The following is a 26,034-nucleotide window of genomic DNA, read 5'->3' on the forward strand; positions in this document are numbered from 1 at the left end:
TTAATTCTTTCTCAAAGTTGACCATGCGTGCTTGAGGCAGAGTTATAAAAATGCACAACACATCCTCATTTAAAATCAATATGGAGTCTCCTTCTAGGCAAGAGGGAGAGAAGGAGAAGAAAGTACACAGTAGGTGCTAGCTGTGTCATTTACAACATTGCTGCACAGTAGTCGGAAACCATGATGATAAGTGTACTTCAGTAATCTAAATAGGCTACAATAATGCAGGAAATAGTGTAAAGAGAATAAATATTTAAGACTGAAATACATTAATATTAAAATTTTCATCTAGCTAGCATGCTTTGCTTTACTTCTAAAATCTGATTTAGAAGTTCAGGGGAAAAAAAGAGCCAGCAGTTGCTTGCTTTCCTGTTTATTTCCATGAAATCATTACTCATCTGCTGTGGGGAAACATCTGTCCTTTTTCTCCACACACTCATGTCCTTAATGACAGACTGTAAACCAGTCAGCATAGTATATAGCTCTAAATCCTGATTTCACATCCTTACTGGGCAGCATTTTCTTGCTCATCCACAATGCATTGCATAAATATTATTCACGCTGATATTTCATATTAAAATTGATGAAAATCTGATTTCTCTGCCTGTCTAGGTCATTAAAACTTGGAGACGATGAAAATAAGAATAGTTTTGACTTAAGTCTGCTTTTTCTAAGCAAGTTGCTTACCTACCCTAGGATGCAATGGAAGCTTACTGTATTTGGGATTTATGTTTTTATCAGAGAATAAAAATCTTGATATTTTGAAGAGGAACAATGAGTTATTAGAATGGCATACTGAATTGGGAGGATCAATATTTTAAATTATGTGGGTGCTTTTGAGGAGGCTTGGGTTTTTTGGTTTGGTTTTCTCCTCCCCCCCCCCCCCTTTTGGTGGATTTTGTGTTCTGGTTTGGGTTTTTTTTGGCTTTGTTTGCTGTTTTGTGGGACTTTGGGTAGGATTTTTTTTTTTGGTTGTTTGTGTTGTGTAAGGTGGGGGATTTTGGGAGGGGTTTAAATAGGTTAGCTGTAATTCAGACTGTAAGATGTTTCTGCATTTGGACACTTGAAATCAATGCTAACCTGCAATTCTTAAGAATATAGCAAGACATGGTACAGACCCGAATCTGCTTTGACAATTTTTTTTTTCTTAAAACAATGAGATAACTGTAAAGAAGTGTGTGCAAATATGCAGCTATAGTGAGACTTCCTCCACCTTTGGAGAAGAAGAGTACACTACTTGCACATAATAAATACTTATGCATAGATTGAGGCTAGAGTTTACCATAGAATAACTGTCTTGCTAGCCCCTTGGCTTTCTGAAATATTTTGGAATCATAGAATCATAAAATACCAGGTTGGAAGGGACCTCAAGGATCATCTGGTCCAATCTTTCTAGGCAAGAGCACGTCTAGCAAGTCTAGACGAGATGGTCCAGCACCCTGTCCAGCTGAGTCTCAAAAGTGTCCAGTGTAGCAGAGTCAACCACTTCCCTGGGGAGATTATTCCAGTGGTTGACTGTTCCCATTATGAAAAATTTTGCTCCCGTGTCCAATCAGAATCTGCCTGGGAGTAACTTGTACCCATTACCCCTTGTCCTCACCATGTGACTCCTTGTAAAAAGGGAGTCTCCATCTTCTTTGTAGCTCCCCTTTAAGTACTGGTGCATGGTGATGAGATCACCTCTAAGCCTCCTTTTCTCAAGGCTGAACAAGCCCAGCTCTCTCAGCCTATCCTCATACGGCAGGCTTCCCAGACCCTTGATCATCTTTGTGGCCCTTCCCTGGACCCCCTCCAGCCTGTCCACATCTTTTTTGTATAACGGGGACCAGAACTGTACACAGTGTTCCAGGTGTGGCCTGACAAGCACTGAGTAGGGTGGGATAATGACTTCTTTATCTCTGCTGGTGATGCCCTTTTTGGTGCAACCCAGCATCCTATTGGCCTTCTTGGCCGCAGCAGCACACTGTTCACTCATGTTGAGCTTGCTGTCCACCAGGACCCCCAGGTCCCTTTCCACGGAGCTGCTCTCCAGCCAGGTGGGTCCCAGTCTGAGCTGCACTCCTGCATTATGTTTTCCCAGGTGCAAGACATTACGCTTGTCCTAGTTAAACTTCATAAGGTTCTTGTTAGCCCACTCTACCAGCCTATCCAGATCTTCCTGCAGGGTTGGCTCTCCCTTCCCCACTGTCTACTTCCCCACTCAGTTTGCTGTCATCTGCACTTGATCTACACTTGATCCTGTTATCCAGATTGCTTATGAAGATATTGAATAGCGTTGGGCCCAATATCGATCCCTGGGGGACCCCGCTTGTGACGGGTTGCCAGTTTGAAAAAGAGCTATTTACCACCACCCTTTGGGTGCAGATGACTCGGTATTCTCTGAAAATACAGCAGTTTGACAGTGTCATACTGTAATCACAAGCAGATAAGCTCTTTTCCATTGATGGAAATCATAGGAAGTGTTCATCCTCTTTAGTAAGAGAAGGAGCATTTGCTGTAAGAAGAATGTTAAAAGACGATAGGTGCAAGTGTTTCACTTCAGGCTTTTCCCATAGTGGAAGAAACTTTAGTATTAGAAATGAAAGCATATAATTAAATCACTGATATAGCTGTGCTGGGGAATTACTGTCATTCATTTAATTTGTAACAATATGCATCGATTCAGTACTTTCACTATGAGTATCAGATAAAGCACAGAAGACTTCTATATCCCCCTCAAAATACGCTGTTCATTATAGCACTTACACTTAGCTCTAGTTTGATGTAGACAGACCTTAATTATTTTAAAGTAATTCACTATATAAACATGTAAATTGCCTGAAGATTTAATATGAAGATAAGCTTTTCCAAATCATCAGTTTGCTTTTTTCTAAAGCTCTAGTGTTAGCAGCCCTGCTGCCTTTCATCTTCAGATTTTTCCTGTATTCTTTAGAAGCAGTAGTGTTATGAACCGGTTTATCCAGTGATGTGTTTCTGAAGTGGGGTTTATTTCATCCTGTTCTTAGTTTGGGGAAAGAACTAGAGTGGATCCTCAGTTATGCCTTGAATTTTGCACCCCATGCTCTATTCTAAGGTAGTTTTTCAGGTGAATGAAATATGCAATACATAGCTGGGCTGTTAAGATTTAATTGCTGAAAAATAAAAAAGCCTCATTCCTTCCCCACTCACCTGCTTTTCTACTCATACCCTCTTCCTCCATTTCTTGAAGGCCTGAAACCTTGAAAAAGTAAATTGCTGATGGCTAAATCTGTGAATGATCACTCAGAACTCCCTTGATGGTATATGAGACATTGCTAATGTCTCCTTAAATTGATCTTTTTGCTTCTTGCACAAGAATATTCGTCATTCCACCAGCAGCCAGTATCTCATTCAGAGATTTCCCAGACAGGAAGACAGAAGACCTTCCATTAAGATGTACGCAGCGAGCTTCAGCTCAGTTAAGTTTCTCTATCCATGCCTTTAGCATGACTGATCTGTGTGTTCCAAATCAAGTCAGTTTCTCAAATATTTCCCTGAGTTACCACATATCCTAATGTTTTTTCTGGCCCTGAGAATTTCTTCAAGTATTCTCCTGAATTCATAGCTAATACAGTCCGTTCTTCAATAATAATTCAACCGCCATGCATTTTTTTGTTTTTTTTTTTTTTATATAGTAAGGTAAGCATTCAGAGGTTTGGTATTCTCTTCTTCCTGATGGGTATTGTTTATTTTAGGGTAGGTGGAATTCAACCTGATCTGTACTATTAGAGGAGTTGATTTCTTTGCTCAAATCAGAAAGTCAAAGCCATGATGCTGGAGGATAGTCCTTTTTCTGTTGCTGTTTTGTCTCTGTTTCATTTAAAGGTCAAGCAAAGATGTTTTTTCAAAAATAAGCTGTTGAGCCCTGAAGGGTTAGCCCAGAACTTTATGGGTAAACATTTATTTGGAAATCAGCTTTTAATGGGAGCAGGAAGCCTTTGATCTTGTGCATACTGTATTATTCTTCATAAAGTTCATTGCTTGTCTTTTACCTTAAAGGTTTATTGACTTGTTCTGTTGCTGTCATTTTTGAGTTGTAAGGATGATACATCTTTCTGAACAGAAAAAAAAATATGAAAAGTATACAGAAGGACAAAGTTTTTTTCTAATACCTCTGTGTGTCCAGTTTTAGTCCCTTTAGAAACCTGTTAATGATACCTATAATCAATTTAGGTACATGAATTTACCTGGCTTCCAGAAGTTTGTTGACTTGGAGTTCTCAGCAAATGACTTGTTTTGGTCAAGTGCCTTTTGAACCTTGGTTTCAGGTATTGGCCCGTTTAAGTGGCCGATAGGACATCTTAGATGGCTAAGAACATTAAGTGCAATTTTGATTTCTTGCCTGTTACAGATTGGAAGGGCACAGCAACCGATGCTGACAGTGACACGTCATGGTGCGATGCATAAGGGAGTCTTGAATTCTGTACACCTTCGTAGCTCATTTAAACACAGGTCTTTTAAGGCTACTTACAAAGTAGCATTTTGGGGAAAGATGTGTGTTTTCCAGTTATTTAATAACAGTAATAGTAAAAGTATCATTATTGCATGAATATTCACAATTAGTTGTGTTTTGGAGAACTGGTCTCAGCTGGCAAGGTGTTAGAAATTGTTTATGCATAGTAACTGAGCTCATTAACTCACCTGCAGTATGCTCTGGGAATCAAACAGCATTATGAACTCTTGGGTGCAGGTACATGTATTTTGATTTTGTGACTGTTAGTGAAGTATTTCAGCACTTTCTGATACTGTATTTAGTAATGACTAATGTCTGCTATGTCTGTCTTCCCATCCTAGTGATGAGAAGCAGTGACGAAAAGCGTGTGTCTTGAAATTTTAATAGTACGTATGCGTAAAGAGGAACTTGCTCTATAGCTAGAGACAAGTCCTAAAAGATGCAGTTGCTTTCATAAGACATACTGAAGCTGAACAAAAGGCACTGTCCGTGCTTACTCTAAAGCAAATGCTAGTGATAACTAGTTCAACGGTTCCGATCAATGACTTTACCTAACAAGGATGTTCTTCTAGGAGAACCATCCCCGATATTGATTGAACCACCTGATAACTGCATTCAAACTAACTGCTGTTTTCAGCTCCATAGGCTAAAGCGTCTAGCGAAAGTGTTAAACAAATACAACCTATACTGGAGGAACATACTATTTTGAAGGAAACTTTCCCAGCCCCCACCAGATGTACGCTCTCTTGTTAGCAGATGGACCAAGCCCCCGTCCTTGTGAACTGCTCACCAATATCAGCTCAGCTGATGTGTTGCGAGTGATGGTGTGCGAGGGAGGGAATGAACGATCGCTGTGATGAGTATTTAGAAGACTGATCAATCAGGCTAGCTTTAATCTTTGAAACAAAACTTTACTAGACCAACTTTCATTAACAACACACTTCATGCTAATGGTTTGTTTTACAATCTGCTAAGGGTTTGTTTTACAACCTACTAATTGTTATCATCATGTATTCAAAGTGGTCAGTCCTTAACAGTCATATCCTACATGAGCTGTGAGGATAGAATACCGTCGTGGTGACGCTGTGTAGTTGGCACCAATAGCCACTATCCTTGATGGTCTGAGTCACAGAAGCCAAAGTGAGCAGGCTCAAGAGCTCTTAAATAAGGAAAGCTGGAGCTGAAATGAACATCATCTTCCCTCAAATTAAGGACCTTGTCCTTTTATAAGGTGTTTTTGTTTCTGGACAGCTCCTGCCCCATGACCTCTGCCCTGGACTATATGCTGCGTGATACTTGGAGAAGCATTACTTTTCCAGGTCCTGGCAGGTGCCTTATCCTGTTGCTTGCCTGTTTGGGTTTTTTTTCCCCCTTCCTTAGTTGCTACTGCATTTTCTTGAAGCAAAAGCAGTCTTTTCCTAGCTCGTAAGGTAGTGTGTCTTCAATGCCTTCTTCCTCAACGAACTGCTTGTGTTTCAGGGGCCTTTGTTTTCAACCTGTGTCCCTATTTTCAAGGCCTTTGCTGCTGTTCTGTGATTAAACTCCACATCATAACAGGAGACCTGTGGCACTAAGCTCCTGGTCACATGCCAGGTTCTAGTAACAGGCTTAAACATCTGGGACTGGAGCCTTGCACAGTTAGCATACAACTTGCAGCCTGTTATTAGCAATGGCAGTCCTATTTTTACTGAATACTAACTGAAAGGCCTCTGCTTTAGCTACAAACTGTTCCCTCAAAAATCAGTGTCCTTTGTGTTTACAGTCCTCATAGTATAATGTATATTTAATAAGTTACCTGGTGGCTGCATGAATTTATACCACTGCTGCACCCCCACAATGAATTCTTAATCCATAGAAGAAGGAAAGGGACAGCTACCATTGGGAGAACATTTTTCAGCAGAACGTCGTCTTGACTTCTAACCTCATTAAGAGGTTATGAGAGACTAATAAAATCTGTTCAAAAGATGAGCCTTAAAATTCGTAATTCCCATTAAATAGTAAGAAGCATGGACTAAGCAGATCTTTCTGGTTTTACTATGTTTTATAATTCCTTGTCACTTCCCCCCAGCACTTATTCCCTCCCAAGTTTATGCTTCATAAATTATCTTCTGTATGTTTCACTCGTTTCCAAAGGAGAGGTGATCACATGGCTCATGCTCCTTTGTCTGCTCTACAAATGCCAGCTACTTTGTTGTTGTTGTTGTTTTGGGGTTTGGGTTTTTTGTTTTTAGTTTTAATTCAGTCTAATTGATTAACTTATTCATTAAACCAGGTGTAACTGTTGCTAGTTTTGAAGCCTTCACTTACATCTTTGAACCTGGAGAAGGGCTTTTGTGTCAGAGCTTTTACAGTTTTTCCAGTTATATTAGTTAGTCTGAAAGAAGGTATGGCTTTTTGTTTGTAACCTTGCTTCTTTTATATGTTTGAATCACTTTGGCTAATACATTCTTTCTGTATTCCTTCTGAATGAATTATTTGTTATGAAATGACTGTGCATTGCGTTTAGGATGCCACCATGTGCCATGCCGTGCCATACCTTTATGTCCTTAATGTCTCTTGAAGTTGCTGCTCTATTCAGATTCATGTGTCTGCATCCATACATAAACTTATTTGGCTGTAGTGGGTATTCTGTGTTTAAAGGCATGTCTCAAAACTGCTCTTTACTATCTGTAACTAATAAGCAGTCAGTTCCCCAAGCCGGTACAAAATTTAATAGATTGTCTAGCATTGTTTGATTTATTTTCCATAATTGCTTGACTAAGTGATGCATCCCTACTCAAAATCACAACTTGGGTAGTTGTCTGCAGACTTTAAAAAGATTATGCATCTCATTACCTTAAAATATTTTAAAAACAAATTTACTAAAGTGGTAAGTCTATTATTTGATTTGAAGCTATCTTCAGATTTGTTTCTACCTTGTGATGTTACTCCTTGTTCTTCATGTTTTAGCATTTCTGCTTTTGAAAAGATGACTTTTCTCTCCCAAGACAAGATCTGGTTTCAACTGATGGTGATGTTAATTGCAATAAACAAGTGTCACTGCATCTAGATTTTTTGCAATTTTGCATAATGAAATAATTTTGAGCATTGGGAGAAAAATTCTGAAACCTTGTCCTAGAAACTTGTCTTTGGTAAAGTAGGCATTTTCACTTGATATTGTCTGCTGTAATTTAGGAGTGAAGAAAGATGATTTTTTTTTTAAAAATGTTGTCTTTGTATGGCTTGATGGAGATGAATCACTCTAAGCAGTTCTCTGTCCTAGCTAATACCATCCGGTGCTTGACTTTGTCTTCGCTTCCCCCTCCTTTTGCAGATCCTGGAGTCTCTGTGGATAGTGATGAGTCGCAACGTGAGCCTCTTGTTTACTACAGTTACAACATTAGTGACAATCCTCTTCCATAGCGGAACAGCTCTTCTCAACTTTGTGCTTTCAGTGGTAAGTAGTATGTCATAGGTTTATGTGGTCCGTTTTACTGAAGGAACCTGATTGCACATGTTGTAACAATGAAAAATCAAACCTAAAGCATTGAAAACATCTTCTAACCTTATCTAATACCAAAATTCTTTAAGATTTTGCAACTTTCAAATCTGTTGTTTGGGGGGCATTCTAGGCAAAGGGCAAGATTTGTGTAACCTCCACATTAAGGAGCTGGCAGTCTTCCTAACATTCTATTCATGGAAAACTCTTGTTTCTGGCCTTGAAAATACTGAGCTATAACTTGTGATATCCTACATAACTACTGAAGTCTTATGGCATGTCCTTATAAGCATATCCTTAAACAAGCCAGTGCTCTCGAAAGAGGGGAAAAAATTGTTACAAGGAAATGTCACAGAAGTATTTCACAAGGATTACCTTATATTCCCTTTTTTCATGAAGTGTCTTCAGCAAATCTGTGCGAGGGGGTTGTTGCGTTGTTTTTATTTAACTGCTATGAGCTCTTAATTGCAGAATGCTTCCTACACACAGTTAATTCTTATTAATGTTATTGCCCACGCTGAGTAGTAGTCTCAGAAATCTTTTTATTAAAGGTATTATCTTTAAAGGATGTACTACTTTTTGGTGTATTATGTGAGCTAGATGTTTATAGTGTCTTTTGTTTCTAAATGCCACAGCTGTGTGGAGTAATTTATAATGGTAGAGGTAACTTCTTTCTTGTCAGCTGCTGTGACAGCTGTTACTTAAAAATAAAAATCTCCTAAAACACTGGCCTGGGACTTTTTCCTGTTTTAACTAAACAAATACTGATCTTGGAAGCTTGTCTGAAATCCATGTCCTGGTTTGTAGTTCAGGATTCAAAAACATTTGTTGGAAAACAAAGTGTTTTGCCAGTTTAACTTCATTGCCTTCATTGACGCTTGCTCAGGAGGGAGGTCTTTGTAAACAAAGCTGCAAAATTGAAATAATGTTTAACAGCGTTTCAAGGCAGCTGCATGGATTTTCTTCAATATTTGAAAACGAGCAGATCACAATAAGACTTAATGGAATGGCTGTCTTGAACTGAAGAAAATCACTGATAATTAATTTTGTTGTTCTCCTAGTGATCTTTCAGTTAGTAAGGAAAAGATTGTATGGGAATATTTCGTTTCTTCTCTTCCTTAGTTCACAACTTCACCCTTGATGACACATTGAAAACTGTGTCTGAGAAGTTAGTATACTTAAAAATGACAAGGTTGGATAATAATTGCAGACTATTTCAATGCACTCATTGCTCAGACACAAAATTTAGCTCTAGATGCCTGATGGCTTATACCAAGTTCATTACATGCTGTTGCTGTGATTCACGATGCTGCCTTTTTGTCTGTCAGCAGGGTCCTGCCACTTGCTGAGACACTGTGCAGTGAGCTGGTTTAGCAGAGCTAGTTGGGAAATTGCTGTGTTGAAATTCTTTTAAAGATTAGATGCCATAAAGGCTACTCTGTTCCCTCCACTTCTGTTGTAGGTTGAACATGTTACTTAAAATGGTCATGTAAAGCTTTCCCCACAAAAACACATCCGTCCTGCACTCTTGGTTTCTTGGATTTAACCATGAGCTTCCATTTTGCACTCCTAGTGATCTTACATGTATAGAAAGATCTGGTTTAATACATGTATAGGTTCTTACTGTAGATTCTTGATAATAGTAGCCTTTGAAATGCAAACAGCAGAACTTACAAATTAGAAATACTTTAACTTTTAAGACATAAGGCAAAAAATCACTGAACAACTTCGTCCTGTTAACTGTACTTTAAATATGCCAGGGTAGAGGAATATGCTTGCCTCCATTCTATGCACAGATGATGTCATGTATAAGTGTTGGTGTTCTTGTAACTGTATGAACTACCTCTTTCGAAGGCATTTGAAATCTGCATGTCTACATGCAGTAGTTATTAATGCTGTTAAATGCTGTCGGAGACTGCTATAACTTAGTCTTGTTTGCACTGTACATTCATAGGCCGTTGTGTCTATTCAGAGGCATGGTTTCTCATCTTTATGAAAGTCTTTTGCAAAGGTTCTTGCTACAAAAACTAAACACATTTTCTTAAAACACAGAAAGGTAAATTAATAGAACCTGTTTTAACAGTGTTTAGTGTGGGTTTGTTAACAGCTTATGACTGAAAGAGAAAGGACTTAAATTTAGGATATTCAGTAAATAGCCTGCACTAAATAAAGATTAATACAATCCATTATTTGGGGCAATAAGTAAATGAAAATGCTAGTTGTTGTGAGAATTTAGTTGAACCTTAGAGTACTTTTTAGGATAACTTAACTGAACTGTCATGGAGTCCACATAGAAATAATATAACTGCTTCTTAATTTTGATGTGACCCTAGGATAAATCACTGCAGCTTTCTTAACTTTTGTGATGTGCATTGTTACTGAATCCCATTTGGTATTATGTCATTGTTAGATTTGCCTGCTGTTCACGTTTTTTCCTTCAGAGCCAAAGGAAAACACCCTCCAAGTGAGGAGGAGATGATGACCAGAAGTGACCTTAACAGTTCTTGTTCTTCTGGGGTCTCAAGGCATACTTACATGTTTTGCTGTAGCGAGGGTTTTTTTTTTGTTTGTTTTTTGTTTTTTTTTTCAATAACTTGCTTTCCAAGGGTGGGTATCTGTAACAATTTAATTTTTCTTTAAGCTGAGATTTCAGTATGAGCTGTTTTCTGCTCTCTTTTAAAAAGTCTTGAATTAAGAAGTCCACTGTTTCCTGGGAAAACTCTCACTATTCTCCAGTAAGGAGAAAGAGCTTTTGTATTAAGCTGATTTTGAATGTGAAGGCAAATAGTTTCAGAGGTGTTGATTGTTCTAGTTTAGTTGCCGCATCTTTGACTGCTACCTGGCCCAATACCTTTTCCCCATCTCCCTTTTTTTTAATGCCGTTTTGAAATGGAATTTTTACATTTTGAATGGACTGAGCCCTAAAGCCAGGTAGGCAGCATTTGAGCACATTTTGTGTGTTGCTGTCATCCAGCCAGCAGTGTCAGCTGAAAAAGCTGACTCTCTTCAAAATGCCATGTCTGTGTTTTGACATAAGATATATTTAATGGGCTACTGAGGGAAGTTTTTTTTTCTAAATGTGAAACAGAAGGAATTCTTTTAAATTATGTCTAGGTAGAACTGTGTTTAAAAGAAAGCACTACTCCAGTTTTAACTGTACTCTTATATTTTCGTTTTGTGGGATTCTTAGTTGCTACAGAATAGTTTTTACTAGTTTGAAGTGGCATACATTAATTTAAATTTTCCAGCAAGATAATTTCTGAAGTGGTTAGCTTTTCAACGGATTACATTTCAGTCCAGTTTTAGTCATCTTGAATAAAAATTAAAATAGTGAATTTTATTCTGATAAATGGTTTAAAAAATTGTGCTTTAAAACATAGAAGTAATGCACACTTTGTTCGGAACCTCCATTTTGAAAAATACACCTTCGATCAAAACATTTAGTAGGAAGTAATCTGTGTAGCGTATCCATCCTTGGTCCAGTAAGACTGTATTCGGATCCTCAACAGACTTTTGAAAACTGATCCTTAGTTACAAGAGTGCCACTTCTATTTCACTTCTGAAAACAAGTTCCTGTCTGCATACACATGCACATGGATGTGTATATATATATATGCCTCTGTGTGTGTGTATATGCACACATGTACGCTCACATATGCACACACGCACACTCTGCTCATACTCTGTTACAAAGATCGGATGAGAAAAGCTCCATTTGTCTGATGGGCATCTGTGGTCCTGCAGGGAACAGGCAAATTCTTGAGGTGGAGCGGGGGCGGGGAGCCAAGAACAAAGCTTTTGGGCAGAAAATTGAGTATGAAAGGCAGATACAAAAATACTTCCCAAGTCTATGGACCTGATGCACAAGCAATTAAGTCATGTGTTTCTTGATATATGTGAATGCTGAATTACCATTTTAGTATAGAGTGTTTACCCATAGCTTTCTCCTTGAATTCAGTCTATACCCCCTCAAATTAGAGTATTTAACACTTTGGGCTACAGAACAAATTCTACAGCAAGAAATAGTAATCCATCAATTGTTTAACAATGGAAGGATCTTATTATTTTATCTTTGAGGAATTCCTCCTCATAGTCATTGGCAGGATCTTGAATTGTTGCTTAGGAAACAATTTAGTTAATGTCTGAAATCTCAGATATCCTGTAAAAGAGGTCTGAAAATTTTCAAACTCCAGTTGATATAGGGTAGGACATACCTTTTTGCGGCTGAATGTACCATTGAGGCTATTCTACTTGTTTGAAGAGTCAGTAAGACACTTGATAATAATTTATTATATTCTGTGACTGCTGCTTCTTTTTGCATTTCTGTATCTATTGAGTTGAAGCAAATATGTTAATTTCCCAAAATGCTGATAATCTAAAATTCAGTTGATTTTTGTATGGTGCTGTGGTTACAGGCATCTTGTCTTCACAGGAATTGAGTTAGGTTTGTATCTTTTCCTAGCTTGTGGTTCAGTTTAACACCATTTTATTCCATTGCTGTTCATCCCCAGCTGTCACTTTGGCTTTTACAGTTTACGTGGGTATGTGTGTGTTGGTGCGCAGTTACTCCTTAAGAAAGCACGATTTTTCTGTAAACATAGGGGAAGAACAGCTTTTCCAGTCAGTACAGGTGCTGTCTGTGTTGCCACTTGCCCCAGCTCTTATTCATAGCCTGCCTCAAGTCAGCCCTGTATGTTTCTCATACCACAGGGAATCAAGCTTTGCCTGTTTGCTGCAGTTAATTTGCTCGTCCCCTGGCTGCCGTATTCTTTTCGAAGGGCAACATCTTCAGAAGTTAACCGAGGCTGGCCTAATAAAACAAGATCCAGTGGAGCTGAGCTGGTTTTCACTTCGTTTTTTCTAAGTGTCAGGATGAACGGTATTGTACTTAGACAATATGCTGCTTTCTGTGTTGAAAACTGCACTGCAAGAAGGATCTGTAGCTGGATCCCAGTGGAAGGAAGACAAAACACCACCTGGATGCCTGTTTCAGTACAGGGAGTTTTGCAGCGAAATCGGGAAATATTACAGTAGCTTAGGAGAAATGGCAGGCCCTATGAAGGAGAAAACCATACCTGCAGCATTACAGAGGATGCTAAAATCTGATTCAGTTTTTAAGATTTACTCATTTGAACTTGTAACAAAACATAGCTGATATTGCTACTGGCACTGGACTATTTCCTGTTAAACCAAGGCCTAATTCAAGTTGTGTTTTTTTGGTGGGTTTTTTGGGTTTTTTTGGTTTGTTTTTTTTTTTTTTTTTTATGATCTCAAAATGAATGTTCAGAGTATGATGTTTAAATTTGCTGATGTAATGACTTGTTTTAGTTGATAGATTGGTTTATCACCCAAGGCAGAAGTTACACATCCGGGAAGATGGAATACAGCCTACACCTATATATGACATTTTGGAAAGGGATCACAGTAGGTGAACAGCTGAGTGTGACTTCCAAGTTAAAGGCTGGGAAGGTGGGGGGAAGTAGTAGTAACATTTCACTGAGTAGAAAGGAATTAGGAACAGAGACAAATGGATGGCATTCTTGAGACTGGTAATGGAATACTGCATGTTGTGCTGTCTGCATTTTTTTTTTTTCCTGACCATGTTCAGAGAGAATACAGGAAAAGGGCATGAGGTGTCTGCAGACTGGATGAAATCCTTGAAAGTAAGAGACTTACGGAGGTCAGACTGTTGGGCTTATCAAAAGATTAAGATGTGGTTTATTCTAGTGTACGAGTAGGTTGGAAATAAGGAAAGTGAAAGAATTCTTTTTAATCTTGGGAAGAAACAAAAAAGATCTAAGGCTTGCAGATGAAGCAAAAATAAGCCATTGTTTACCACTGGAGCATATAGAATGAATTTTCCTTGTTTGAGGTATTCTGTTTCAAGCTGAACACATTTCTGTGATGTATGCTTAGCCCAAGAAGCTGCTGGGCCCACTAACAGGAAAAGAAGGGAAACATAGTGGACTGAAACACACAGGAAGCTAATACAATCTGATTTGTATTTTTTTGATCTTTAAATGGAAACAATGGAACTGCCATCACTTCTGCTGAGACTCATCTTCAGACTCACAGAAGTAGTGTTCAGTCAGGATTGCCAGTCTAATAAATATTATAAATTTTCTGTTTGTGAGTTTTTGTTTAATTCATATCTGATATCTAGCTGCATAATGACTCTTGAGACAACTCGTATTTATTTGGGGGTTGGTTTGTTTGTTTGTTAAGAATAGTTGTTACTATTCAGCAATTCTTTGATCTGCCAAATATGCCGGAAAAAAACCCAAAAAAACCCCACCGACTAGAATGTTGATGTTGATCTAGATCAACATTCTTAGTTGTTTGATCTAGACGTGACTTTGGGAAGAGGCTGAACAGGGCTAAAAGTTTTATAACATTTAGCTATAACTGTTAAGTCCTTTGTGGAGTAGGGGAGAAAATTATTCTTCTAGCTCTGTGTTTCTCTGAATCCAAGCTTGTGGAATGGTATTTTGTGCCTTTCTAATGAAGTTCAATATCTGAAGCATAGCTGCGTAGTGTAGTTCTGGAAAGTATTTATTGTCTTTTAATTTAAAACTCCAATTTGTTTTGCAGGTGATTTTTCTGACCACGCTGTTCTACCTATTAAGTTCCAGTGATGAGTACTACAAGCCAGTAAAGTGGGTGATAAGCCTGACACCTTTGTCTCAGCCAGGTCCCTCCTCAAATATAGTTGGCCAATCTGTGGAGGAAGCAATAAGGTATGTTGTTGATTTCCTCCCCTTTCTGGAAAATTTTATTTTTTTAAATTTGATGTTCAACTACAAATACTTAGCATTTGCAACAGCTCGTGTTTCAAAGATGAGTTGCAAATCTCAAAGATTTTCACGAACCTAGCGTTGATGATTTTTCCCCCTTGATGGTTAAAAGAGCAAATTGATTGGACTTGCCTCAGAAAAATTTCAGAGGTCTGTGCTGTAGTGAATACTAGTATTTTATAAAACTGATACACCCATCACATCCCTAACCCATCAGGAAGCAGTGTTTGCAGCTATGTTGGCATTAGCAGCTAAGGCAGCTCAGTAGGAGCAGATTCATACAGCCAAACAATTGAAATGGGGGACCTGACATCTGTGCTCTACACTTTTCAGAGTTACTTAGTTTGAACTATTTTTAATCTAATCTTGGGGACTAAGTACCCATTTGTAGCTGGAGTGTATTAGATATGCTCCTGGAGTGCATTTTCCAGTTCAGTTTCATCTGAGAGGAATCTAGTTCATGATCTCCATGAACCAAATTACACCAAAGGGAACAACAGGGGAGTGCTCTCCTTATCCCACTTCAAACACTACTGTACTGCACCTCCAGAGTGCATCCACAGTGCTTCATGCTTAATTACCATTCTAATGTTTCACCTCTAAACCACTACAGTAATTGAAGGAGGATTATTTGTGTTTTTAAATATGGTTTACTGAGATCTCACAATAAAGCAATTTTTGGGGTGGTACAGGAATGTATTTCATTCATCACAGATGAATGAAACTGTCAGCTTTCACCTGTTAGCAGCTTGAAACGCTAACATGTTGGTAACATAATAAATGGATTTTAAATAAGGTATTTAAGTCATAGCTCACTCTTTCAAAAAAGTTGATGGACTGGGAAAAGTCAACAGACTCCATGCTAAATTCTGTAGCCATTGTCTCTTACACCACTGCTTTCTGTGTCATCTTGTGCATGCGTACAAAACATGAATAGACTTTAAACCGGCAATGTATTAAAACTGCTTTCCAAACTCGTTGCCAAGTGTTTGCCGTTGTTCTGAGGTGTACTTTACAAAGGAGTGTTGTTATCTGTTACTGGAATTGAGCTGTGTCTGGGTACGTTTTAAGAACGAGAAGGTTATATCATACCGCTTTAGATCTTGAACAACAGTGATAACTGCTGTAGTCGTTTGAAATGAAGGGGCAATCCAGGTAGAAAGCAACAAATTTGGAATTCTGCCAAAAGTTAATAGCCCTTCTCTTGAGTGACTGCTGTTGAGTTTTCATTGATCATATAGTTAATACCTCAGTTCTCTCTTTTCTGAAAAATGCAAGCAGATTTAGAAGCTGAAACTTGTCTCACAAATTGTTCTTGTTAGCCCTTGGTAGAGGGCAACAGTGTCAAAAAATAGGATTTGGCTTCTCTGGGCATGGATAATGGATACTCTGCAAGGAGGATTGTATTAAATGCAGTTTTAAGTTTATAGGAAGGTCTGTGACCCAGGTGACCCAAGATATTTGTCAGAGTTTAAAATGGTGGAAAGAAAGAAAATAATGTTATAGAAGCCACAGGAAAACGAGTAGGAAAGAGCCAGCATGCATCAGTAACTGCAAATACAATGAGAAAAAGCCAGTGTCTGGGGAATGTGGAATGTGAAGCTGCTTGTCATATGCAAGGGAGCTCAGTCTGTGTGTTTGCTAGGGTAGCCTGAATCATTCATTCATATTTGTTTGTTTGGAGTAGCCTGTACTTGGTGCCTTACTAAAATTTCTTGGAATGCTGCTGCTGAGATTTTCAGAAGTTCTTCTTTCTTGCTCAGTTGTACCTAAGGATTTTTCATAATGCTTCTACATTAGCTTGCATTCCACTCAGTACTCACTGTCATCTTAGGTATATAAATATGGAGAGTGTATTAACAAATGGCCGATTTCTTGCCATATGAAAAACAATTGCCACTGCGCTCGATTTCTTCTGTCACAAAGTAGCAGCTCTCCTTTGGTTTTGAAGATGAGTTGTTGCTAGATGGGTAGAAACCTACAAATGGCTTGTTCACCTCATCTATAAAAGGCACGCAAAATGGATGTTAATGCTTGGTGGTAGGATAGGAGGAAGAGGCTCCGTTTCTATTATGAATTATCAAATAATGAAACTTCTGTAGTCACTTTCATCATTGGAGTGTGACAGTGTTACACAACATGGATTCAGACTCAAAATACTCATGCATTCAAGTTGACCAAAAGTCACCAGCTGTGTTCCAGCTCCCATCACTCTTCAGCAGGACACAGCACGTGCACAGAGCTGAGAGTGCATCTAACTAGTCCTGTCCGGCGGGCAGGGATCCTCCTGGCAAGAGATGCAGTTACATCTCTGGTGCTCATGGACCAAATGAAATGAAAATAACTCTTCTTCCATGTTGTCAGTCACTTCTGTTGCTCTTTTACCTAAAATGTGTTCATGCAAAGCACTAGGGAACTTGGATACAGTCAGAGAAGTCTGTTCTTTTGTGTCTTTTGCCATTTATTTGTGCGGAGAAGAGCAAGGGGGAAGGGAGGGCAATCAGCAAATGGTTTCTGTAGCTCGAGAAATCCCTTAACTTGAAGCTGTTATCCAGCAGGCACCTAATCAAACCAAGACCTTTCCCCATTGCAGTTTCTCTCATCGGAGCTGTGTTGTGATTTTTATTGTCCTGACTATAAGTAGCTATAGGTTTTGTAAAATATTTTTCTAATTCCCATGGTGATGGGTTTGCAAAGGCAGAGACAGTTCTCTGTTCATGCAGATTGATTTGTGAGCTGTATTGGGGTAAGAATAGCTTTCCAGCCTATTTTGACCAAGCGTTGAATCTGACCGTTTCTGTCACAATATCTTGGATGTTAAATTTGCACTGAAGTAGTGGGAGAAAAAAAGATGCAGCTGTGGTGACACTGCAGGAGTTTTAAAGAAGTTGAAGGGAGTCCAGGACTTACCTGCTGCAAGCCATGGGATGAAACATTCTCCCGGCCTTTGATAGGAAATCTGTTTGTCCAGGATGGAAGGGAGGCAAAATGCCAGCAGCACGTATCAGGTGGTGGGAACCAGCAGGGATTCGCTAAGGGCAAGTCATGACCCGAGAGCTTGCTTGTCTAGCCTAGTGGTACAAGGGCAGAGTGGTGAATGACAGAAGATGCCCTGGAGACACGTGAAGGACAAGATGACATCAGGGAACACGCAGTACAGCATCCCAAGGACAAGTTGTGCTGGGACCAGCACGAGCCTTGCTTTGAGGAGGTGACTGTCCTAGCAGGATTAACCCCAGCCAGCAACAAAGCACCACACAGCCGCTCGCTCACTCCCCCCCGGTGGGATGGGGGAGAGAATCGGAAGAGTAGAAGTGAGAAAACTCATGCGTTGAGATAAAGACAGTTTAATAGGTACAGCAAAAGCCGCGTGTGCAAGCAAAGCAAAGCAAGGAATTTATTCACTACTTCCCATGGGCAGGCCGGTGTTCAGCCATCCTCAGGAAAGCAGGGCTCCATCACGTGTAACGGTTACTTGGGAAGACAAACGCCATCACTCCGAACGTGCCCCCCTTCCTCCTTCTTCCCCCAGCTTTGTATACTGAGCATGATGTCATATGGTATGGAATAGCCCCTTGGCCAGTCTGGGTCAGCTGTCCTGTCTGTGCCCCCTCCCAGCTTCTTGTGCACCGGGCAGAGCATGGGAAGCTGAAAAGTCCTTGACTGGTGTAACCACTACTTAACAACTAAAACATCGGTGTGTTACCAACATTATTCCCATCCTAAATCCAAAACACAGCACTATACCAGCTACTAAGAAGAAAATTTACTCTATCCCAGCTGAAACCAGGGCAGTATCCACCCCTTATTCCATACCATTTACTTCATGCTCAGGTCCCACATTATCCAATACATCCTCATTAACCAACCTCCCCCCCCCCCCCCTTCCCATCCTTTGATACAATATACAGGTATCATTCCCTCAGTCTATGGACCGCCCCTGTGAAATGTCTATAAAATGTCCATAAACATCCACAAATGTCCACAAAATGTTCACTGAGTTCATTTAGCCCATGACTTTGGGCTCCATCTGTGATGGTGGTCACTCAGGACAGGAGAGGTGGTGTGTTGCGTGGAGTTATTGGGCCCCAAAGCCAGCTCAGGTCAGGTCACTGCTGCACTTGCACAGCTTCTTGTAAGGCTTGTCCTCCATTGGTTCAGGTGGTTCCTGGTATGGTAATTCCTATAACATGCAACTCAAATCCCGGGTTACAATTTAAAGGTATTTCCATTACAATCTCGACCCCTGGTCCCTTTGGGCCAGGTTATAGGGTTTAATATTACAATAAATTTCTCCCCTTGCCCCTGCTCCGGCTTGGACTTATCCACAGACTGCAGTCCCTTAGGGGTATACCTGCTCCAAGTGGAGCTGTGCCTATGAGCCACAGTTTCTCCAGGGTTATACCTGCTGCGGCATAGACTTATCCACAGCCACAGTCACTTAGAGGTGCACCTGTTCCAGCGTGACCTTCTCCATGAGCTACAATGCCTTCAGAGATATACCTGCTCCAGTGTGGCCTTGCCCACAGCCACAGTCTCTTCAGAAGTAAACTTGCTCCAGCATGGCCTTACCCATGGCCACATGCTTTGAGGTGCTCCAGCATGACCTCATGCACAGCCACTGATGCTTCAAGGTGTACCTTCTCCAGCGTGGACTTATCCTTGGGCCACAATCCCTTCAGAGGCATACCTGCTGTGGCACAGACATAACCATGGCCACAGACGCTTCGAGACATACCTGCTCTGGCATGGGCTTATCCACATCCACAGACGCTTCAGGGTGTCCTGCTCCCACATGGACTCATCCACAGGTCACAGTCCTTTGACTTGAATTCACACTGGAGTCGGCTGTAGTCACCAGTGAGCTCTACCCCTGAGCCTTCTCTTCTTGATGCAGACCAGAGGCAGTTCCCTCCGCCTGCCCTTGTGTGCCCCTCACCCTCTTAAAGGGCTTGGACTGGGCCCATAACAAATCTTTCCTGAACTGTGGAGATCAGGAGGGGACAGAGGAGTCCAGATGAAGTTGCCAAAGTGCCAAATAAGAGAGGAGACATTTTTACTGGGGTTTTTGTTGTTGTTGTCTTATTGTTTGGGGTTTTTTGAATGGTTTATTGCCTAGTCTTGAAAAGAACTCCTAAGAAAACACTTAGAAGGGACCTTAAGGGTGAAGTCCAGCACTTCTTCCTGACAGAACTGTAATCTTCTGCTTTTCCAAAGGAACAGCTGTGTCCTAATGTCTTTGCTTGATCTGTTGCTACTCTTTGTGCACTGTCACGGGGTGTCTGGCTTCATCTTCAAGAAGTTCTTGCTCTTCTAAGACTTCAGGCACCTGGAGGAGAGGGAAAGATGCAAGAAGCGCCTTTGCTCAGGGTGGAGCTTCTCAGCCTGGGAGCATAATTCAGTCTTTCTAGGCTTGTCCCAGGACAAGGAGGCAAAGGGAAATGCAAGGGATGGCCTGCTGCTGGTTTGGTCTTTCCCCATGTTGCCAATGTAATTCTTTTTGTAAGCTGGGCATTTGCTTTTGCCCCAGATATCTGCCTTTGATGGAGTTGTCCCAGTTCTCACAGGTAAGTCCTGCCGGCCTCCAAGCAATCCTCCAGAAGGGGACCAACAGTGTTTGGACTATAGAACAAATGCAGTTTTGCAAACTGTTCATAAATAATTTTTCCCAATTTTGAGTAACTTTAATGATGAAAACGCTCCTATCATTTTAGAGTGAGTGAGCACTTGTGTGTGTGCTTTGTTGCCATATATCGCCTTTGCTGCTCCTCGTCGGTTGCATCTTGGGGAAGGCAGCATTTAATCTGCGGGAGGAGAGGGAAGATCAATATTTGCATGGTGATTCCATAAAAAACAGTAAAAAGCCTGGGAAGAAGATCACTACCAAAGGCATGTGTGACATGTGCTACTTCAAATATTGGCAACTCATTCGAAATTACAATGCCAAATTCCATGCTGGAATTCCATGTGCCATTGCCTGCAAATGAGGTGGGAAATAAAAATTTAGGAAAATGTTAATAATCCTGAATACTGCTAATGCCTCAGTAGCAAAATAGCTTCTGCTCTCTAATAGTTTTGGTCTTTCATGCCCAGTTGTTTTATCTGTTTCTTTTTTTTCTTTGGTTTGCAGTCAATCTCAGGTCTTTGTCACTCCAATTTTAACTTTCTTTGTGTGGCTACAGTTTGTTACTATTTCTTCTTCTTGATAAATGCTTCATTTGCCCTTTGCCTTTCTTCCCTCCTGCCATTCTGTCTTTTTTTTTCTTTTTTAATTTTTATTTTTTCCTGTTTTCCATATTGCGTAAGTGGATATCAGCACAAAAATGAGATGAATTATGAAGGTAGTGTTGCGCCTTCGTTGTGTGCAAGAGTCTCCCTTGACTGGCAGTGGTGTTTAGTAGCCTGTGAATATAGTAAATACATGATTTTCTTCTGCTGAAACTACTAAAAGTCAGCTACAGGAACCAGTGGAGAAATGGGAATAGGGAGGGGACTGGTAACTGTGGCAGAAGGGTTATGCCAGAGTAGGTTGAGGTGCAGGAATTCTTTCGGCAGCACTCTCGGTCAGGGTTAGGAAGATTACTTGCTTTAGAAATGTGAGAACCACTTGGACCAGTTTGCTGAATTTAGATAATTTTAGTTCTTAATACTAGTTAGTGAAATTTTTCATTGTAATTATAATTATATTAATAATGTAGTATTTTGAGAGTTGGTGGGAAATCGTTATCTGCACAGTATCAGTGTGAGATTTGCTTTGTTCAGAAAGGTTCTGTAAAATCTAGTTAGTTCATGAGTCACCCACCTCACCGCATAAGTAGGAAAATTATGTCCTTTACCCCTGAAATAGGGAGGTGGTGCTCTTGTCTGGATCTTGGTGTTTTGTTTGGGTTTTGGTTTTTTTTTTTTTTTTTTTTACCCCCTGAATGGATGAAGCAGTAATTCTCCAATTCACAGGTCTCCAAAGTAGTAGCATGCACACCTTTGCCTGAACCATCTTCCTTTCCCCGAGCAGCATGTCGTTCTCTTCCTGAATGCACCATACCCTTCTTCCCTGAAGCTCCCATTCTGCTTGCTCTGGTGGAGATATTGCACATTACTAAGTTGCATGTTGTCACGGCCTCAGTGCAATTTAGTGTGTGCGATACTTTCACATGAGTGCATGCACACGGGTATGGCTGTGGCTTAAAGTCACTGCGGCTTTCAGTTTTGGTGGGGCCTAATTACATTGTGAAATCGTCTTAAACCCAGATCAGTATTTTGAGTGATGCCTTGAAACATCTGTTAGTGGAAGTTTGTTCTGTAATGCCAGGAAGATGAGTACTCTTTGTTTTCAATTTGAGAAGGGTTATCATTATTTGCTTCATTTTCTTCATTTGCTAACTGCACCTCAATTTTGATCAGATTTTTCATTGGTTATATAAAAGTTGCTTAAAATATTAGGTGTTTCTAAAGGGAAATAGTAATCATATCCTTAATTGAAATTTGCCAGAAAGTCAAAGAGAGATTTGATATGAAGAAAACCTATAGTGCCTTGATGGCTGAAATAGGTTCTTACTGTTTTTTCAACTTTCATTTATTAACATTTAAAGAGATCTGAAATGAGCTACCATGCCAACAAACAAATAAACAAAAAAATCTCAGCTGTTTAAACATCTGGCTGGTTTGCTGTGGCATCCCAGCAGTAATGATGGAGAAAATGAGATGGTGATACAATTCCCACAGAAAACAATAATCTTCCAGCATGTTAAGCTAATGCTTAGAAAAACCAAAATGTGTGATCTTGTTTGTTTTACTGCAACATTAATAATGTCCTTCAGATTAATTTTTCAAAGGCAGCTGTTAACTGATTAAGTTTGACTGAATTATTGCATGCAATGTATGTTCTTTAGGAGCAGGAGTATCTCTTGCAGAAATCTTTTTGTCACAGGAATGCATTTAACAGGACCTTAGTGAAATTTTATAAGCTCTGCTTATGGTGTATGTTATGAGATGGGGATAGAATTGAAAATGATTCTGTCTTAATGAAATAATTTCCTAGTCTAAAAGTGGGAATACTGTTTTGTTTTTTTAATTACATGGAGGAAAAGAAAGCTTTAGTTGAGTTACTAAAAAAAAAAAAAAGTAGTAGAATGTAGTCTATAAATCCAGAAGAGATGCTGTAATGTTTCAGTACATTTGCAGAACCAAACTGACAGTAACTGTAACCTGATTATCCTAGTGGGATAGACAGCAGTATTTATTGGCTGATTGGTTTAGTAGTAATAACCATATGACTCCTCATACCACTAATTTAGTCATAAATATTCTCCTATATGAAAAAAAAAAGATTTGTCTTTACCCGTATTTCCTTTTTCTTTTATATCAAAAAATACTTCTTATTAAACACAGCTGTCTGTATATTGCTTTATGTACATATGATTTAAAAAATTATGTATTGCACTTATGCAATTACGTATATACGCTGCTTTTTCTACAACACCAACTTTTTGAAACAGGTATTTGTATGTCAGAAATTACAATCTTTATTTGAATGAAAGTTTAGTTGGTATGTGACATAGACTGTATCAGTAAAAACAGTGACACTTATTTGCATCTGGAGTTCAGCTCAGCCAGTTAGTTTTTTTTCTTTGCTTCTAAGGCAGGCCTAGTAGCTGACTGGGAAGGATGGAAAGACAAGGGTTGCTGAAAGAATTATTAAATATATAGGGAAGAGATCTTCTGTCAGGCATTTCTAAGAATAAAGGGATACTATGAGAATTATTTTTAGTATAACATATTGCAGGATCCTATGCTTGCATATTTAATTATTCTTTATGTGTGTATTTCAGCTTGCAGTATATATTATTATAACCTTGGTTAGATTTTTGCTATTTAAAATACAGATTTATTGTAATGTAAGATGACAGCACGAAGGTTGATATAAAACTTCAGGATTTCTTGACATTTCAAAGATTTAACATCACAGCTTTAGCTTTTTGCTTTTTTGTCATATTAGGTCAAATTATAATGTCAATCCATTATTTATTCTTTCCACCAGCATAAGCAATCAAAATACCCTCTTCTCTATGCTTGTGATTCATAATTTCATAACAGTAATAATCTGAAGAGACTGGGAGTTTCTTAATATAAGACTGCAATGGATTTTGAGCTTTATTGAGTCCAGCTAGCCGTTGCTCTCGTTCGTGAACTTTTCAAGCTGAAATGGGGATCTAAAAGAATTACATACTTACAAGTGGTCTTGAGAATAATAAATGTTCAACGTACAGTGCCGGTGTACGCTAACAGCTAAGAAAGGCTTGGGTAAGGCTAAAGGGAAGACTGCATAGCCAAACAGCAAAGTAACAAAGGCTACAAGAAATGAGAAACTGTCCTTTAAAAAGCTGAAGTTTTAGCTAAGTGAAGGAAACAAAAGGATCATAAACTTTAGTAGATAGAAATAGGCCTAAAGTGGGGGGGAGGGAGTTTGATTAATTTGCTCAAAGCTCCACAAAATGCTATTAAACCGAAATACCATTTGTCATATGCAGCAGGAGCAAGAAGCACTCAGGGGGGCTGAGGGAAGATGAGGAGTACTCAGCAACAACAAGGCTGCTGCAGGCTCTTGCAGGGGGGAGGTAAATTGATGCTGTGTTGTTCGTTGCTGTGAAGGTAAGTGGAGGGAGTCGCATTGTAAAACCCTTCTTATGGGTGAGCTGCAGCAGAATCTCTCAGAAATTACAGTGACTGTAGAAGAGGTTGTAGAAGAAACAGACAAAATGAGTAATAGCAAATTGCTGGAAGTGGGTGATATTAACTTGCCAAAGAAAACTCAAGGGCAAAATTAAAAAAAAAAAAAAAATGTTCCAGGGAACACAGGAAGCACAGACATGCAAGTTGGACATCAGTACTGTGCAGCTCAGTAGGAACTAAAGTTAAGGCCATACCAGCACCTGGTGAATGTGATTTAGTTGTGGAGAATCAGTGGAGTTTTCACAGAGAGAAGTTCTGCCTTACTCTTCATGTTTTTTGAAGTGGTCAGCAAGCAAAGCCATTAATAAGTTGATCTGTCTGCTATGTTCTACTGAAGTTTCATAAAGGCTTTTTACAGCATCTCTTTCCAAAGACTTTCAAGGAAATTAAGTAGCCATGAGATAATAGAGAAGGTTTCTGTATGGATATATAGTCAATTAAAAAGGTAAACAGGGCAGGAGTAAATGATGGTATTGAGGTAGGAACCTTTACTATCCCATCTATTCATAATTGTCCTGGGAAAGAAGTAGAGAAGGACAGCTTACTGATGCTGCAAAACTATGTGAGCTAGTAAGGATGAGGACTGATTATGGAATTGCGGCAGGATTGTAGACAAACTCAGTTAGAAGACAACAGGGCCTGGGGAATAAAACAGCTGATGAAACGTAGTGTAGATGAAAGTGATGCATGCAGGTGAAAACCAGTCCTAACTTCACATATAAACTGATGGCCTTGGTGCTGACTGTTGCCACTTCAGAGCTATATTTTCAGGTAGGCATGCTAGCTCAGTGCGTGGTAATACTTAAAGACATCTGCCAGGCATATCAAACATTAAGATTTGTTACAACAGACATAGACAACAGAAACACAGAATATTAGTCCCATTGTACGAATCTATGGTTTGCCTATACCCTGAATTACTGTGTGCCATTCTGGTTTCTGCATGTCAGAAAGCTAGGAGGGCAACAAGGCTGTTTAGAGGAATGAAGGTATGCTGTATAAGGAATGACTGAGCTGGTTAGGACTCTTCAGCCTGGAAAAAAAAGGACGTTACACAATTGAGGTTTGCAAAATCAGAACCAGTGTGAAAAGGATGGCTGGGGTTGGACGGCTCATGGTCTCTCTTCCAACATAAAATCTTGGGGTCATCAAAAGCAAGCAGGCAGTTTCAAAAAATGAGAAAGGTGTGTTGGTTTATGCAACAGACAGTAGACATGGGGAAGGTCTTGCTGAAGAATGTTGGAGTTGCAGCAACTTGCAGGATTGGACAGGGCTAAGAATAGATATTAATTGACGATTATTAAATAGACGGTGAACCTGCATCAGGTTCATGATATCCCCTGAGGTGGAAATGGAGGCTGGAAAAATGTTTGGGGGGATTGTTAAATATGTTCGTCCTATTTATTTTGTTCCCTTAGCATCTGCTTCTGGCCTCTACGGGAGATGGGATGCTGGCTAGACAAACTTTTGATCTGAACTAGTTTGGCTTTTTATATGTTATGTTCCAAGATCCGTTTTAAGAATAGTTAGGTGTTACACTTAGTAAGCATCATGGTCTGCTC

The 26,034-nt window shown here is 39.6% G+C and overlaps 1 protein-coding gene across 2 annotated transcripts in view; it reads left to right on the forward strand.

The window, feature by feature from the left end:
* The window catches only part of TMEM245 (transmembrane protein 245), a 92,482-nt gene that overhangs the window by 46,573 nt on the left and 19,875 nt on the right, over positions 1–26,034 (forward strand). For both annotated transcript variants that reach the window (XM_087759618.1, XM_087759626.1), the window contains 2 exons: positions 7,785–7,907; positions 14,541–14,686. In XM_087759618.1, coding sequence (XP_087615744.1) covers positions 7,785–7,907; positions 14,541–14,686 — 269 coding nt within the window. The remainder of the gene's footprint in view (positions 1–7,784; positions 7,908–14,540; positions 14,687–26,034) is intronic.

The sequence above is a fragment of the Nipponia nippon genome, unplaced genomic scaffold, assembly GCF_047370975.1.
Source record: "Nipponia nippon isolate SJK-2023a ecotype South Korea unplaced genomic scaffold, ASM4737097v1 scaffold_1, whole genome shotgun sequence".
Taxonomy (NCBI): Eukaryota; Metazoa; Chordata; class Aves; order Pelecaniformes; family Threskiornithidae; genus Nipponia; species Nipponia nippon.